This window comes from Capra hircus, chromosome 3 (genome assembly GCF_001704415.2).
Source record: "Capra hircus breed San Clemente chromosome 3, ASM170441v1, whole genome shotgun sequence".
Taxonomy (NCBI): Eukaryota; Metazoa; Chordata; class Mammalia; order Artiodactyla; family Bovidae; genus Capra; species Capra hircus.
Genome location: NC_030810.1, coordinates 29,437,951 through 29,455,717, shown reverse-complemented (window position 1 = coordinate 29,455,717; position 17,767 = coordinate 29,437,951). Strand labels below are relative to the sequence as shown.

The 17,767-nt window shown below is 53.9% G+C and overlaps 1 protein-coding gene across 1 annotated transcript; it reads right to left on the bottom strand.

The window, feature by feature from the left end:
- On the bottom strand, positions 5,167-15,435 carry BSND (barttin CLCNK type accessory beta subunit). Its single transcript, XM_013962801.2, has 4 exons — positions 15,038-15,435; positions 9,042-9,142; positions 6,628-6,897; positions 5,167-5,775 (listed from the first exon to the last, which is right to left on the bottom strand). The coding sequence occupies exons 1-4, from the start codon at positions 15,212-15,214 to the stop codon at positions 5,364-5,366; spliced, it is 960 nt and encodes a 319-aa protein (XP_013818255.2). The 5' UTR covers positions 15,215-15,435; the 3' UTR covers positions 5,167-5,363.

Sequence of the window (17,767 nt, the reverse complement as noted above, 5' to 3'; positions counted from 1 at the left end):
CACCCCAATCCAGCACTCTTGCCTGGAAAATCCCATGGACAGAGGAGCCTGAAAGGCTGCAGTCCATGGGTCGCTGAGGGTTGGACACGACTGAGTGACTTCACTTTCACTTTCATGCATTGGAGAAGGAAATGGCAACCCACTCCAGAGTTCCTGCCTGGAGAATCCCAGGGACGGGGGAGCCTAGTGGGCTGCCGTCTCTCTGGGGTCACGCAGAGTCAGATACAGCAGTCGACTGAAGCGACACAGCAGTGGCAGCAGCAGCAGCAGCAGCAGATATTGTTAATCTCATTTTATTGATAAATTGAGAACCAGAGAGGGTCAGCCTCGTAACCAAAGTCACACAGCTTTTGGGGGAAGCCCAGTCTCAAACCCAGGACTGGTTACGCTTAAGCCAGAGTTCCTCATCCCTGTGATATGTAGTCTGTGCAACTGGGCCACAAGCCTTCAGAGGGGCCATGTGGTTCAGTTCAATTTGGGTCAATTCCATCCTGTTCCACCAGCACTATTGCCGCTTGCTTTTGCTAAGTCCTGGGATAGAAACGTGGGTAGGCAGAGGTCCCTGTCCTTGAAGGACATCCCAGTCCAGGCAAGAAGACTGGCACACTCACAACTAGGGGCACGGAGACCAGAGCAGTGCCCGCCCTTTGGGAAGGACGCAGAGGACAGGGTGGGATTCTGCCCCAGGAGGGAGCGCAAGCCAGCTCAGGCTCCAAGCAACAGCCTGCAGGGACGAAAGAAAAGGGGAGGAAGGGCATGAAGCAGAAGGGGTGGACAGACAGGTTTCCAGCAGCTGCCGAACTGGAGGAAGTGGTGAGCAAATTGGCTAAAAAGGGCTCAGCTCCAGGCCGAGGAGTCTGGCCTTATCCTGTGGGCGTAGGGACCATGAGAGGTTGGGGAGCTGGGATGCGTCTGTCCTGAGGGCCAGCACAGGTAGACAGACACTCAGGGCGACCTTGCTGCCTGGATTGTTGGGGTGCGTCTCCTGTCCTCACCAGGGCTGGGATCACTTGGGACTAAAACTGGATGATTCCTGCCAGGAATGGAAGGCCCTATAGCAACACCTCCTCTCCTCCACTGACTCCTTCTCTGGGAGGATGGGCATACTCTTCAGCCTCTCGGAGTCCATTTCCTCATCTGTAACCTGGGGATGCACACCAACCTTGCAGGCTGTGAGGGTGAAATGAAGGTGAGCACAGCGTAGGCGATTATGGGTCTGATTACATGTGTGGACCCAGTGGCATTGGAAGAAGAGCGCAGGCTCTGGGGTCCATTCTCCAGTCCCCTGGGATGCCCATCTCTCAGGGCTGGTGGGAGGGTCCCATTCGGGCAGCACGCGACACGTTGCACATGCGCAGTAACTTTGTGGCCCGCCCCATCTGCCCAGGCACAAGCAGTCCTGCTCACCTCGCCCCTGCTCCTGGGACCCTGCCACTTTCTCAGCACGCGGCTCTCCTCCCGACGCTTAGCTCCCTGTTGCCTGCCGTCAGCTCCCCTGCCCCAAGCACCTGGCACACTGGGCGTGTTCTGTACCCTTTGCAAAGAGCTTTCACATGCACGTTCTCCCTGGCAAATCCACTCACCTACTGCCCTGTTTATTAGGGGGATAGAGTTAATCCCCACTATGCAGATGAGGAGAGAGAAGGACACGGACACTATTCAGGCACCTATGATGTGTCGGAGGCGTCATACCCGTTAATTCTTCACGACGTCCTGAGAGGCTGGTAGTATCTTCCCCACTGCATAAATGAGGACGCTGAAGCTCAGAGAGGGGCAGTGAGTTATTCCAGTTCACACAACAAGGAACTGGCAGAGGCTGAGTGCAGACCCAGGTCTTTCTGATTTAGAGCAAACATTTGCAATGTAGGGTTGACAGATCTGTCCCTCAGGGCCGTTGCAGGGACTAAATGGGGAAATTGGTGTTAGAGTGTCTGGCATCATGCTTAAGGACCAAGAGTAGAAGAGGAATCTTGTCCACCTCCATCTAATCATATAGAACACAGGGAGAGATGTCTAGGGAGGGTCACCACATGCCCAAGGTCACAGCGGGCAATCACAGAGCCCAAGCTCACCGTCCCTGGGATCACTCTTCCCCAGTAAAGGGCAGGGGCTACCCCTCTCCATAGAATGGAAACTTCCAAAAGTGCCTCTGAGCTGATGAGGGGTGGAAAGAGCAGGAATGCTGCCATGGTACGCCAATTTGGAGCCTGAGGCTGAGAGAGGGAAGCCCAGGGTTTGCCAAGGTCACTCCTTTCGGCTCCACCCCCACCCCCAGGGACCTGCATGAAGACCTTGCCTTCCCAGTTAATCCGCCAACGAGAGGGCCCATTCCAGAGGCCCTCACACCTGGGCCCCAATGGTCTGATGAACTTGAATAATTTCACAGACTATCAGAATCAGATAAGCACTCTGTGACTGTGATGGGTCATGACACGTCCAGACCCCTCAATAGCCATGGCTGAGCACAGCAAACAGGAACACTGTCCAAGTTACATCAGCGACTACACAGCCTCTCCTGGCTGGAGCCTGACTTCTGCTTCTTTGTCAGCTACATCCTTAGCTTGGTCTTCCATGTACGATCTTAATCAAGACGCCCCATCATGGGATCAGCCCCACTCCCCAGTGGCATCCAGTCTAGAGCAGAGACCCACTTCCATAGACCCTCCCCTCAGTCACCTCGGACAAGCCCATATCCCTTAAGTCCCTTCTCACAGCCTCTTACAGTGACACCTCACGGATCCCCTGGGGTTTCTCCCCTCACTGCAATGAGTAACGAATGTGCACGTGCTCAGCCATACCCAACTCTTGCAACCACATGGACTGGAGCCCACCAGGCTCCTCTGTCCGTGGGATTTTCCAACCAAGAATACTGGAATGGGTTGCCAATTTCCTACTCCAGGGGATCTTCCCGAACCAGAGATCAAACCCAAATCTTCTATGTCTCCTGCATTGGCAGGTGGATTCTTTACCACTGAGCCACCTGCAAAGCCCGCAATGAGTAACAAACCCAACAAGTAACCACAGGGGAACAGTGGTAAAGAATCCCCCTGCCAGTGCAGGAGAGGCAGGAGATGCAGGTTTGATCCCTGGGTCAGGAAAATCCCCTGGAGAAGGAAATGAAGACCCACTCCAGTATTGTGGCCTGGGAAATTCCATGGAGGTCGCCAAAGAGTCGACACGACTTAGCGACTAAACAATGAACAACCACAGGTGAGCTCCTGGTGGCCCTCTCCTGCAGGGCACTGGCAGAAGGATCCCATCAAACTCCCAGCCCTCCCACCCACCCTGCAAAACGCAAACACAAGGATCCATCACCTCCCTCTTGCAGGTGAGGAAAGTGAGGTCCAAGCCCAAGGTCACAGAGTAGGGTGAATGTGTAATTTATCATCCTGAGGGGATAATTTGAGGGTGAAAGGTCTAACTAGGCAGGGACAGTGGGCCGGAACGAGGGCTGCCAGGGCAGGCCAGGCATGTGGTCTCCCAATCACGCAGCAGGATAAAGGGAGATCTGGTCTGGAGTGGAAGCCCGGCCCAGCCATCTGTGTCCTTGCCTCAGTCCCCGGCCCCTCCTTGGGACAGGTTTCTCTCTGTGGGCTGGGCTGGCAGCCAGACGCTCGGCTCTCTGCTGAGGTCTGGGGTGTCCTGCAGTGTGATGTGGAGGCAGGGGCCACCCTCGAGTTTCCACCCGCACAGCTGTCCCGCCGGCCACACTGCTGCGTCTCGTGTTCACTTTCCAGAGAGTCCCCTCACTGATCCCCCTCGGTTACCCTGCCCAGAGGGGGACAGCGGAAGCAGCGTTGGGTGGGAAGAGGGTTCACATAAAAGAATTTGCAGGTGAATGAAGGTAACCATTCTAGACACTGAGAACTTTTTATTTGAACCTCCCACTGGTGTTCTCTCTGATGCAGGTCGCCCCGCCCCTGCGTGAATGAGCAGAGCAGAGGAACAGCTGTTACGGCAGAGGCTTTCCTACTGGAGGCGGCGATGACCCAGAAAGGAGAGGGAGGGGGTGCCAGGGGCATGCCCTTCCCTCGGCCATGACCCCAGTCCTGACCCAGAGGCATGGCCCAGGTGAAGGTCAGCCCTCCTAAGAGGCCCAGGGTGCCCGCTCTGATTGTGGGGGCCAGGGCTGAGGTGGTACCACCCATGCTGGGGCCCAGAGGGGCTTTGCAGAGATTAGCCTAAGAAAGCATCACTCAGTGATGCTGCCATACCTTCAGGGGCTGCTCAGACAGCCAGAGCCGTTTGTTCCTGGGCTCCGTGGCCGCAGTGGTTGTGGGTGTCACTCTGCTGGGACAGTTTTTAACTCCTCTGTTCCCACCTCAGTCTCTGCTCTGCACTCTGTGTCTAACCTACAAGATGCCAGGCTCAGAGTATTGTGAGCCCCTTGAGGGTGAGAACTGTCATCAGTTCGTGTCTCTTTCCGCCTAAAGATCCCAGCTTACCATCTGGCACACAGTAGATGCTCCATAAATGCCACCGGGACCAAATGAGTTAAGTCAGGAGTCTGAGAGTCAGTGGAATGAGGGATGGGGCATTCCCTGCAAAAGCCTTCCGGGTTCTGGTCACTCCTATACAACCTCAGGGACCACCAGTTGAGCATAGGAGAGCCCAGGCAAGTGAATCAAAGGTACTGTCTTGAGCAGGCAGCCACACTCCAAGATAAATGTGGAAGGGCCAGGACTAACTCGGTCAAAAAGCAGTGACATCAGGAAGAGCCTTCAGAAGAGGGAGGTCTGTGCAGAGGTTTGAAAGATGTGCCTGAATGTGCCAGGCAGACAGGGACAAAGGGCATCCTGGTGGAGAAGACAGCTTGGCAAGGGCATAAGGCACAGGGTGAGTGTGGGGTGGGCTGACCAGGAGAAAGTCGGAAGGTCAGCAGAGGTCACTCATGGGAGGTTTTGGATCCCAGAACAACAGAAGCTACAGGAAGGATGTAGGACCAGATGTCAGCTCTGAATGAAGACCCATTTCACCATCCATCAAGTGGACCAAAAGACTCATCAGGAGTGAGAACCCTGAGGGCCTTTCACAGGGGATGAGGGACCCAGGGGCAGCACCAAGGAGGGTTCCTGGTCAGAGGCTAGGTTTGAGGTGAGGCTATAAAGGCACTTGAGGGCCCTGGCTGCTGCGAATCTTCTCAACAAATCCTATTACCTTCAAAGCTCCACAAAAAAAGTATTAATTGAAACAGCAATGGCCCAGTAATGTAATCATCTCTCTGTGTGATTCTCAAAGTGCTCTCGGCCCACTGAGAGTCTGCAAAATCAAACCCCATTTTGTAGTTAGTGAAATGGAAGCCCTGTGAGGTCACACGGAGATTGGTGCTGGAGCCAGGTTGAAACCCCAGGAGCAGTTCCATGTCAGCCCTGGGCCTCAGGTTCAAAGCCCAGTTCCTTGTCTGGGAGGGGATCCCCGGGGCTGTCGGGGAGCCCATAGTACAGGTCTTCCTCTTCCTGTGCCGGCCCCTCTGTGCCTGTGTCTGAAGCCTCTTCTTCCTCTTTTGTCCTTGGGGACCTCTGCTGGGAGCTAGGCGTGGCTGCCTCCCGTCGCTGCTTCTCTGGAGGCACATCCTCCGTCATGGGGGCATCAATCAGGGCAAAGTCGTGGAAGCGGTCCCGCTGGCACCTGCAGGTCCAGGACTCTGGAGGCGGGGGCTGAGGTTCCGCTTCCTCAGGTGGAGATGGGCTGGGGCTGCTCCCCTCACTGGAGTCCACGTCCAGGTCATCTTGGAAGGAGGCCAAGGGTGCAGGACTCTGGGGACAGGTCGGGGGGCTGTAGGGGTAAAGGCAGAGAGGGTGAGGGTAGCCCTGAGTCAGACTGCCTGGGTCTGAACCCCAGTCATGAGCTGCAAGGCCTGGGGTAGATGAGTTCACCTGTCTGGGCCTGAGTTTCCTCCCCTGTGAAATGAGAGAAATACCAGCATTCGCTCCCTGAGGTTTATAGCAAATAATGAGTGCAAAGCACTTTGCATGAGGCCTGGCACATAGTAGGTGCTCAAGAAATGGACCATCATTACGTTATCCAAACCAGGTCACTCCTCTGCCTCTCCAACCACTCAGGGACTCCTCTGGGCCTACTGCCCCTGTCACACTGGGCGTCGCCTTCCATTCCTTCGTCTTCCCCCTGCTGGACAAGGGGCTTCCTCAGGGTGGGGCTGTCAAGGCCTGGCAGGGAGTAGGCGCCCAGGGATGCTGGTGGGTGAGTGACTACAGGCTTGAATGAGGAATATTCATGTTCCCGTTCATGAATGGCTGGGGACAGGGTGGGGGGTTGGGGAGGGGATGGAGTGACCTGCCCGAGGCCAAGAGCACGTCAGCAGCAGAGCCTGGATTTGAACTCAGGTCCTCTGGCTCCCCGCCTGGCTCCTCATGGTGAGAGTTCAAACCACTCTGAGATAGGAGTGATTATCCCCATGTGAGGAAACTGAGGCTTGGCAAGGTGAGGGGCATTTGAAGGTTACACAGAAGAGGAGCTGGGGTTTGAACCAGGCCCAGGTGACTAAGCCCAGACCCACGTGTCTCCTCAGGGTGTCCCCAGCCTCTCTCCTGCCCAGGGTCCCCATCATCCTCAGTGGCCCACACGCCTCCTCCTTCACCCCAGAACCCCTCTGCTCTGCACACTCACCTGTGTCTGCCCTGACTTGGGTCTCTTTCTCCCTCATCCTGGTCCGAGCCCCTGTGGATGACCACGGCGGCTTCCAGCCAGCCCTGAGGATCACGAGGGCCACTTTCTCCTCCATCGCTGGCTCCTGGCTGCCGCTGTCCGGGTTCCGGGGCCAGGAGGGGGCGGGGGTCCTCACTGTAGCTCATGACCTTCATCTGGATGTGGCTGAAGTCAGGCAGGCTCTGGTCGTAGGCAGCTGCCTCCCACAGCCTGACGTAGGGGGGCTGGGGGCTGAATGGGGGTGCAGGAGACAGCAGGAGAGAGAATAGGCAGGTAGGCAAAGATTCGCTCTGTGTTGTCCCCTGGCCCACCTGTTCTGAGCAGCGGGTCTCCCCTGATCTCCAAGAAGCCTCTGGGAGCGATTACTATACCCAATTCATGGGTGAGGAGACTGAGGCCCAGCAAGGTAAGCTGAGTGGCAGAGCTCAGATACTCAGGCCAGCGTTCCTTTCTCCCCGTGTCTCCAAAGTGAACCCCAAGGCTGCAACTACCAAATGAAGGTCAGTTTGGATTAACTGGGAGTTTGCTGGGTTCCAGACTGTGGCCTGAAGGCTTTATGCTGTTTATTCTGAACAACCCCTTGAAGCCGAGTGGTCGTTCCCATTTTTCAGATGAGGACACAGCAGCAAGGGCCCAGTGACTGAGTGGTCCTTGCGGGCCGGGCTCTATGGGTTAGCTCATCGAGTCCTTGCCGGAACTCTGGGAGCTGCTGGGGGAGGCTGAGGCACAGACACTGGCTGGCTTGCCTGGGTGACGCAGACCCAGGGAAGGGGCTGGGGCTCAAGCACCGCCTTCTCCACTGCTCTACGATCCAGGGCTGGGGAGTGACAGGGAGGAGCCCAGGCTCAGGGCGACCTGAGCCCCAGCTCTATTCCAGCAGCTCTCTCCGTGTGACCAGTCCTGAGGCTGGTCCCAATACCCACCAAGGGTCTATCTGCCTCCATCCGCTGGGACGCTTGGTCACCTGGGTGCCAGGGACAGAAAATACCAACACCACCTCCTTCTCCAAGCAAAACAGAGCAAATCCCAGAGCCCTGGCCACAGATCCTGGATCTGCAGCCTGGACTTCTGAGCACAATCATCACGGCTTCAGGGGTGGGGAGGGAGGACCAAGTCAGGTCACCCCTCCAGGGCTGCCGTGTTTCGGCAAGACAGCACTTGGCACTTCCAAGGATGAAGGCAGGTATGGTCTGGTATTGACTCTCTGTAAGGTTTGGCCTTGTGATTGCACTTCTTGAGCCTCAGTTTCCACATCTGTATAAAGGGCCCAACACCACCACCCCTTTCATAGATTCCTATGAAGACCAAAAGAGGTCATGGGTGCAAAATGCCTGAGTTGGTCTCTGGTGCTTTTGGAAGCGCTTCCTACAATGATCGCAAAGGCTTATAGAGGGCCTGCTATGGTCCAGGCTCTGTTCTTAGTGCTTGGCTTATAAAGTCTGCCATCCATATCACAGGTTCCACATTCGTGGATTAGACTAACTGTGGTTTGAAGATATTCAGGAAAAAAATTCTAGAAAGCCCCAAATAGCAAAACTTGAATTTGTCACACACCAGCAACTATTTACATAGCATTTACATTATATTATACAATCCTAGAGAATTCCAAGGACTGTATAGTCCATGGGGTCGCAGAGTCAGACAGGACTGAGAGACTTTCACTTTCACTTTCATTATATTTACAAGTATTGACATAGCATTTACATGCTATGTATTAGAAGTAATCTAGAGATGATTTAAAGTATATGGGAGAATGTCTTACATTATAAACAAATATTATGCCATTTTATATAAGGGACTTGAGCATCTGCAGATTTTGATGTCTGAGGGGGATCTGGAGCCAGTTCCCCACAGATGCCAAGAGACAATTATTATCTCATTTAGCCCCTCCACTGAAGCTGTATTTGAAATACACCATATCTGTATTTCAAAGATGGGGCCAAGAGAGGCAGGTCAAGTTCCCAAAGTCACTCAGCCAAAAAGTGGCAGGGCCCCAGGGCTGTGCCTTGGCCATCATTATGCCTCTTGTTTGCTAGCATAGTAGTCATCACCATTGTGTGGGATTTAGGGTCGCACCTATCTGGCTGCCACTAATTCACTGTAAGGCAGGACAAAAATCCCCAAGCCTCAGTTTCCTCATCTGTAAAATGGGAACAATAATGGCCACCTCATAGAATTGAGAGGCCAAAACAATCTATGATTTCTGAGAGTCTGTTCTCGGTAAGTAAGAAGGTAAAGCCAGAGCCTGCAGCAGAGGGGAGACACTGCCCCTCTGCTCATGCCCCACCCCATCACTCTCCTCAGCAGGGGGAGACTGGCCTGAGGGTCACTAACCCTCCCCTCCCTCCGCTCCACCCAGAGGGCTCAGCACCCACCTCTTCATCTCAGCAGCAAGCCCACTCTCCAGAAGGCCCAGTGTCTTCTCCTTGGTGGATAGGACACCTTGGAAGTCAGAGTCAGCAGGTACGAAGGTGATCTGCAGGGCAAAGGGGAGAAGGCTTCTCTGTAGCTGCCCGCACACATTCATACTTGCTGCTCCCCCAGAGCAGGGGCCTAACCTCTCCAGATACCCTGGGACAGAGACCTCACGAGGGAGCGCACCCTGTTTGACAGGAGGGCCTAGCACTGTTGGCTATCTGGATCTCTGGGCTCCTTCTCCCACTGGCCCTTCATTCACCCAGCAAACACTCCTGGAGCATCAGCTGTGTGCCAGGCCCTCTTCTAGGCAGTAGGGGGCAGCAGTGAGTGAATGAGACAGGCTCCCCTTCCCTGGGGGAGGTCATATCTTGTCCTGCCTGACATGGGGCAGGCCCTCCATCCGTATCTGGTGAATGGGTGAGAAGCAGGTCATTGTCAGGTGTTTCCTGGCACCAACAGAGGCTGCGACAGAGGACAGAGAAGGGGGCGGCCGGGGTGGTGCCCAGCCCCAACCCCTGAACTCTCCAGGATCTCGAGGTTTCTGCAGGTGCCACACCACAGGTGGGCACGGGGCAGTGGAGGGGAGGCAGGTCACAAAGGAGGCAGTGGGATGGGGCAGAAGGCACCCTGCCTTTGGGGTCTGAGAGGCTGGGTGAGCAGCCTTCCTTGAGCAGGTCATCACTCCTCCCAGAGCCTGTCTGTGATCCTCTGTAAAATGGGGTTCGCCTCGAAGAGATATTTGCAGCGCTGTTCACAATGGCCAAAAGGTGGAAGCACCCTAAGTACCCATTGATGGAGGACTAGATAAACAAAATGTGATGTATACACACAAAGGAAGATTATTCAGCCTTTAAAAGAAAAAAATGAAGTTCTGACATGTGCTACAACATGGATGAACCTTGAGGAAATAAGCCAGTCATGAAACAAATTCCACAGGATTCCACTTTCATGAAGTATCTGCTGCTGCTGCTGCTGCTGCTGCTGCTGCTGCTGCTGCTAAGTTGCTTCAGTCGTGTCCGACTCTGTGCGACCCCAAAGACAGCAACCCTCCAGGCTTCTCCGTCCATATTCTCCAGGCAGAATGCTGGAGTGGGTTGCCATTTCCTTCTCCAATGCATGAAAGTGAAAAGTGAAAGTGAAGTCGCTCAGTCGTGTCAGACTGGTAGCGACCCCGTGGACTGCAGCCCACCAGGCTCCTTCATCCATAGGATTTTCCAGGCAAGAGTACTGGAGTGGGGTGCCATCGCCTTCTCCAATGAAGTATCTAGAATAGTCAAATTCACAGAGACAGAAGGGAGAATGGTGGTTGCCACAGATAGGAGCAGGGGGGATGGGGAGTTATCGCTAACTGGGTATAGAGTTTCAGTTTTACAAGATGAAAAGCATTCTGGAAATCGGTTCCATAACAATGTGAATGTAATCAACACTGAAAAGTCACTTTAAAATGTTTCAGATGGTAAATTTTAGGTTATGTATATTTCACAGTTTAAAAAAGCAGGATTAGTATTGCCTGTCTCCTGGCTGTGAGGATTCCATGAGACAATACATAAGGGGTCCCTCAGCACAGTGTCTGGCACGTAGTAGCTGCTCCATAAATCATAGTTTGACGCTATTGAAGATGGAATTATCTGCCTTGTCTGAGTCTTGTCCTCCTCAACTGAAAATTTCCTCAACAAATATTTTATAAGACCCTTGGGCTTCCCTGGTGGCTTAGAGGGTAAAGAATCTGCCTGCAATGGGGGAGACCTGGGTTCGATCCCAGGTGAGGAAGATGCCCTGGTGAGAAGGGAATGGTTACCCACTCCAGTATTCTTGCCTGGAGAATCCCATGGACAGAGGAGCCCCAGAGGAGCCTGGTGTGCTACAGTCCGTGGGGTCACAAAGAGTTGGACACAACTGAGCAACTAACACTTTCACTTCACTTTACAGTGTTACACCAGGTTCATAGGCAGCAACCTCCTTTCTCCCTTCCCACAGAGTACAGTGAGTGAAAGTCACTTGTCTGCACCATCAAAGCCCGATCCTGATGGGGAGAAGGGAATGATAGCTGGAGGGGTTCTTGGAACCCCTGTGAGTAGTAAGCTTCCCCCCAAATGTCTGGAAATGAGGGAGGGCCCTGGGTATTTTCCACAGCCACTAAGTATGTCCTGCACTTGCCAGATGGTTCTGTATTTCCTAGAAGCTTCCCCTTCCCCCAGTCATCCTCTTCTTCATCATCGTAGTCACCACCATTATCTCCACCAACATCATAATCGTTTCATCACCATCAGCACCAGCACCTTCATCAACAGTAGCGTTATCACCCTAGAGCATCATTGCCATTGCCACCGTGAAAGCCTGGAGGAGAAGGAAAGTCCTGAGCATCTTACAACACAAAATCTTTTAAGAGAGGGAGACAAGCAGAGTTAAAGCTGGGAAGGGGAGATCAGACCATGAAGACAGCAAAGCATCAGGCTAAGGAATTCAGCCTTTATCCATGAGCAGAGGGAGCCCTGGAGGAGTTCTCAGCTGAAGAGTACATGGACAGATCTGTGTTTGGGCAGAGTTCTGGGCAGTTCCCAGAGAGGGGGAATGGAGGGATGATGGAGGGAGGCCCATGGAGAGGTCAGTCCATCAGTTGCCAATCGGGGGTCTGGTCCTGGGCTCCAGCAGAGCAGGCAGTAGTGGGGAGTAGGGAGTGGGGAACTTGGGGGTAGAAGCAGAAGCCAAAGAGGTCCAGCTTTCCCAGCTAATCCTTCCCCTTGCCCCATCTCAGCTAACAAGCACAGCATCCTTGACTGTCCCACCAGCTAGATTTGTCCCAATTCCTCCTCCTCTCAAGCCCAAAACCCTGCTGACCACTAAATCTGAGCAAGTCTACTTCAGAAATTCAAGAAGGTAAGCAAGCTGGAAGTACCGGGGCCACACCTAGCCACAGCAGGTACTGTATGTTTGATGAACTGGAAATGTCTTCTCTGCTTCTACAGCCTTGGGTTCAAGCTCTGCCTTAATCTAGGAGATGATCGTCTCTCACCTGGACCAGAGAAGGAGTCCCCCCACCACTGGCCAGTTGCTCTTGAAACTTCCTCCTCCCAGATGTCAGCCTGATAACTTTGCTGAACTGCAAAGCTGCTCGTGTCCCCTTCTTGTCCCATCAACTACAACGTAAGTCCAAATTCCTCAGCATGGCATCCAGGCCCCGCGAGCCCAAGCCCCACTCCCTCTCCACCTTCCCTTGCTCCCCACACCCTCCAGTCACCATGTCGACCCACTTGCCTTTCTTCTTATCATGTCTTTGTTAACCCTATTCCTTCTGCCTGAAATGTCTTTCCTCATCTTTTCTGCCTGGTGAACTTCTACTTTACCTACAAACCCCAAATCATCTTCTCTGTGAAACCCATTCCCTCCCCAGCAGGCAGAAAATTGTCTCCTCCATGAGACCCTCAGTCCCCTAAAGACGGACAGCTTAATTCACACTGGTACTGGCTACCCCTTACCCCCATATTGGGCTTCCCTTGTGGCTCTGCTGGTAAAGAACCCGCCTGCAATGCGGGAGACCTGGGTTCAGTCCCAGGGTTGAGAAGATCCCCTGGAGAAGGGAAAGGCTACCCACGCCAGCATTTTGGCTTGGAGAATTCCATGGACTACATAGTTCATGGTGTTGCAAAGAGTGGGACATGACTGAGCAACTTTACTTACTTACTTTACTTTACCCCCGTATCATAATTGTCTAATTCTATTCCCTTATATTTCTTTCAATCCAGAAAATTCCCATTTGTCAGGCTCTGAGGCAGGAGAGGGTCTAGCAGGGAAGACGGGCATCAGTATTTGCTGAGAGCTCCAGTGGCCCAGGCTCCAGTGAGATGATGCGGGAGAGGGGACCCTCGTCTAGCACACCTCCCTGGTTTACGACACACTTGCCTTCTCTCCCTTAGTGTGCCGCCCTAACAGCCTGCGTCCCTGAAACACACATCCACTTCTGTGCTCGCATACCTGCACATACATACAAAGACCCGCTCAAAGCCACAACACTGATCCTGAGACGGCTGCCTTCGAATCGGCTCCGGGCCAGGCATGATGCCAGGTCCCCACATACAAGACCGTATTGGTTCCTCCCACCCGGCCATGTAAGTCTCGGGGAGGAGGGGGATTCTTCTGCGAGGGTCACAGGAGTGGGGCACAGGGAGGAGAGATCTGAGCCTGGGCCTGGCGGACACTGAAAGCCGTGCTCTTTCTACCCCACCATGCAGCCTCTGCAGCACAGGAGCACGTGAATCCGTCAACAGTTACTCATTAATACCCGAGAATATTCCCTGTCCCCGATCTCTCTCCCTCATCCCCACGGCCACTCTGCCCCCCTCCCCTTCCCCGCCCACAGCCAGCTCTGTGAAGGAGGCCAGGGCAAGAAGGACCCTCCCCCACCCTCCCCCACAGCCATTGCCTTGCCCAAGGCCCAGGCTCCTCATTGGGAGGATGGTGATGAAGGTGGTGGTGACGTGGGCGGCTCAGCCCCAAGGCCTTCTTCTCCCGGTGACCTCTGCTCAGGGCATTGCACAGAGTCGAGTTGACTGTAAACTGCTCAGAAAATGACTACAAACCAGCCTGGACTGCCCCAGCACTGAATAAATGCTCTGACAGCCAGGGGCTGCCCACGGAGGAAGCAGGGCTAGGAGAGCCTAACCCAGGCCCCAGCAGCCTCCTCCCTCCTTCAAACTCCAGCATAGCCACCCAGGCGAGAGGTGAGGAGGGGGCTGCGGGGGGAGGGGTTGGGAGGAAGGGGGAGGTGGTGGCTGCCCGGGGACTGGAGCCCCAGGTGGCAGGACCAGCGGGGTCCTTAAGATAAACCCTCTTTCCCACCCCCTCTTCCTGACTCACACATTCTATAAATGTGGGAACTGAGACTCAGAGAGGGAAGGAGCTTAACCAAAGTCTCCCAGGTAATCAGAGGCAGAGTGCAAGTTAGAATCCGTGCTTCTTTCCTTGTCTCCCTGGATCTAGCTCACCAGCTGCTGCGTGACCTTGGAAAAGCCACTCAACCTCTCTGGGCGCCAAAAGATTACGCTTGATATGCCCATTCCACACGTTTGTTAGGAGGATCAATAACAGTAAGGGTGACAGCCTTTCACCTAAATATTATACTCTACAGTTCACAAAACTGTTCATCTCTTCTCTGTTCTCCATAAAAACCATGAGGCTGGGAGAAATAGGAGCCTCATTTTGCAGATAAAAGAAACTGAGGCTCAGAAAGACAAAGGTCACATGGAGACTTTGGAACAGAGCTAGAACTAGAAGAACTCAAGACTCTCAAACCAGTGCTCTTCCCATCACTAAGTCACTCATTAGAAGAACATTAAAACCCCAAAGATAGAGCAGTGCCCAAGCCAGGAGGTTCCAGCTGACTCACTCAGAACTCTCAGCAGCTCTGGGACACAGGGACCATCCTCCCGAGGAAGGTTATGCTTTAGACACCACACATCTGAGCTCTGATCCCAACTCTGATACCCAGGAGCTGAAGGAACCTCACTTTCTGAGCCTCAGGCTTCTCCACTATAAAATAGAACTTCAAAGGTACCAAAAGGCTCAGGATGGATGCTGAACTTCACCAGGGATACAGGTGTGCCTGGCAGGCAGCAAGCCCTCAAGAACTCTGGTTTCAAGAACCTGGATTGTGTCTCCCCCATGATACCTAGTTCTCCTGGGTACCTAGACGTGGTACCTAGTGTCTCCCGCACGGTACCTAGTTCAGGGCTCCAGATTCAGGGGACTTCTGATTAATCTTTATGCTAAGGGATGGATGGATGGATGGATGGATGGATGCTCAGGAGAGTGGAGATAAGAAACGGTAAAGGGGAGAGGATGACAAGATGATTGAAGGATGGGGGACTGATGCCTGGAATAGAGGCACAGCCCCAGACCCTCCTGGGCCCTGGCCCCCAGCCCACCTGTTCCCACTGTTGCCACTGTTCCCACCTACCTTGGGGTAGCATTGGCACATGCTCCAGATGACGCCCCCGATCACCATGATGCCTCCCATGGCGTAGAAGGTGCCGTAGACCTGGGGCCGGTCGTGGCTCATGAGGAACGTGCCAAGGGCCAGCAGAAAGAGCCCCAGCATGATGAAGCCGATGCGGAAGGCCTTCTCATCAGTCATGGCTGCCTGGCCTGTGAGCCACCTGCAGAGGGGGCCAGGAAGGCAGCCAGCTACCTACACACGCACTCACACCTGAGGAGTGACACTCCGGGATCGCTGCCGATCAGGACTTAAGCTGAGAGGGAGGCAGGCTCCCTGCAGGCCCAGCCCAGCCACCGGGCACACCCCGTGCTCCAGGCTGGAGGAGTTACACGCAGGTGGCCGCATGCCCCCACCTTCCCTCTGGGCCCTCTGGAGCGTGTGGGAATCCGAGTGAGGGAGACACGAGGGAGGGAAGGGGAGGTTCCAGGGGCTGGGCCCCAGCCCAGGCTTTGACATCACCTCATTTCCCTGTGTGGGGCTGAGCTGGGCGGACAGGCAGCCTGCACCATCCAGCCAGGGGAAGCAGGTAAATACTGCAGCCCAAAAGCATCAGAATGCCACTGGGGGATTCCAGGATCCCATAGGCTGGCATTTTAGAATCCTGAAGAATTTCAGACTCTTCAAGGTCATGGGCCCACCTGGCCATTAGTTATGAATGGTACCTGCTTTCAGGGCTCTATTTTAAACATGTGATTAGTATTAACTCATTTAGGGAACCCCATAAGGTAGGCACTATTACTCCTACTTTCTAAATGAAAAAATAGCTTGCCCAAGGTCCCACAGCCAGAAAGGACAGGGCAGTTGGCATTTGAACCTAGTATTGTCCCCAGGTGAAACTGCCTAACTGTAGCACAAGGGTTCAAAGTGCAGGCTCTGATGGTCAAACACACTTCCTGGCTTGGCTTCTGGCTCCTCTACTATGGGGCAGTGTGGTCCTGTTACCTCCTGTGCCGCAGTCTTCCTCCTCTCTACAATGGGGATAATGATAGCAACTCGCAGGACTAGGTCTGTCTCCAGGCCTGGCCTCCCTGGGTGCCTCTGCCCTCTTCCCATGCTCTGTGATCCTTCCAGTCCTACTGGCCATGAGCTGGCCAGGAAAGGCTCTAGTGGGCAATGCCCCTCTAGGGTGTGATTGGTTGAGAGTGAGTTCCTTGCCTCCTAACCTAGGAAGATGCCCTCATTCTAAGATTGACATTCTAATGGTGGAATTTCAGTCCTGCAGCAGGCTGATGGGAATAATCAGATTCTCATAGAGGATTATAGGAAAATGATGGTCAGTAGTATCTGTAAAAAAAAAAAGCGTTAACTTGTTTGTACGGGGTTGAACAGGCTCTGAATTGGCGTTGCAGGATAAAAGGCTTTCACTTGGCATTCTGATTTCATAGGCTTGGGGAATCTTCCTGTTTGTCATTGCCACCCTCTCCCTCCCCCCCAACGCAAGCTGTACTGGTTCCAACACCACACCTATGTTCACATGATACACTCTGGTGTCACTGCCCACAGCGCCTTGGAGTTTTATTATGAAGCAGTTTCTCCTTCACCAGCCCTCAGATCCAGCACTTTACAGTTTGCAGAGGAGGTGTCCTGAAGCAGAACTCAGGTGACCCTTCCAAGTGAGAGGTGACTGAGCGATCAGAAAGGGCTGAAAGGCACCGGGTGACATCTACGTTTGTTGTTTTCCGGGGTGACCTTGGCCTAATGGCTCTGCTCTGGGCTTGAGTTTGTCATCTTTGATTGAATGTGGTGTCAAGTTACCTCCCAGGGGTTGTGGAGGGACGTGATATGACAGAGGGGAAAAACGTTTTGCAAACTGGGATTATTTACAGGGCAGAACCCCAGATGGCTCAGTGGTAAAGAATCCACCTGCCAATGCAGGAGACGCAGCAGTCACAGGTTCGATCCTTGGGTCGGGAAGATCCCCTGGAGGAGGAAATGGTAACCCACTCCAGTATTCTTACCTGTAAAATCCCAGGGTCAGAGCAGACTGGTGGGGTCGCAGAGTCGGACACGACTGAGCACACACCCTCCAAGGAAACACTATTATCATAATTTTATACAGGCTCAGAGAAGGGAGGCTACACGCCTCTCCCAGAAAATGAATCCGGGGCCCAGAGGGGCTTCAGCCTGCCCTTTCTGGTCCTGGAGGCCGGGTCCACGGCGGCGGGAATAGATCTCGGTCGCAATCCAGCAGGAGCCTCTCGCGCCCCCTGGTGGCCATAGTAGCACGCGCTTGGCTAGGTGCTTTCGCATCTCCTAGGTCGTGCCAGAGTCCCGCAACCCCGTAAGGCTACCGGAAGAGGTTACCCTGGCTATTTCACAGGCAAGAAAACTGAGTCCGGGGACATCTCTCCAAAGACCTCCCCAAACTGACCTGGGGGCTGAACGCGGACCTGGATCCACGCAGCCCCAGTCCCATTGTAGATGAATCTGGCCCTTAGGGCTTCCTGAGAAGCCTCCTGGTCACCCCAGCACTCTCCTTGTTTCCCCATCTTTTCTTTCCTCTCCACTACTCACCCGCTTTCTGCCTTTTCTCTCCTTAAACAGGTTGGGGGCTGGGAGTGACAAGAGTAAGAAGCTCTGGGACAAGTAGGTGCTCTGTAAAATGGGTCTAATCTAACCTCTTTCCCAGAGCCGTGGTGAGGGTGAAATGGGGACACATGTGTACAGAGCATTGGAAGTATTGGGTGATCC

Excerpts from the sequence above, each read along its gene's own strand:
- BSND (XM_013962801.2), bottom strand. The coding sequence starts at position 15,214 with ATGACTGATGAGAAGGCCTTCCGCATCGGCTTCATCATGCTGGGGCTC. Across the intron at positions 9,143-15,037 it reads TGTGCCAATGCTACCCCAAG|ATCACCTTCGTACCTGCTGA; the intron begins GTAGGTGGGAAC and ends TTTGCCCTGCAG. Across the intron at positions 6,898-9,041 it reads CTTGCTGCTGAGATGAAGAG|CCCCCAGCCCCCCTACGTCA; the intron begins GTGGGTGCTGAG and ends ACCCCCATTCAG.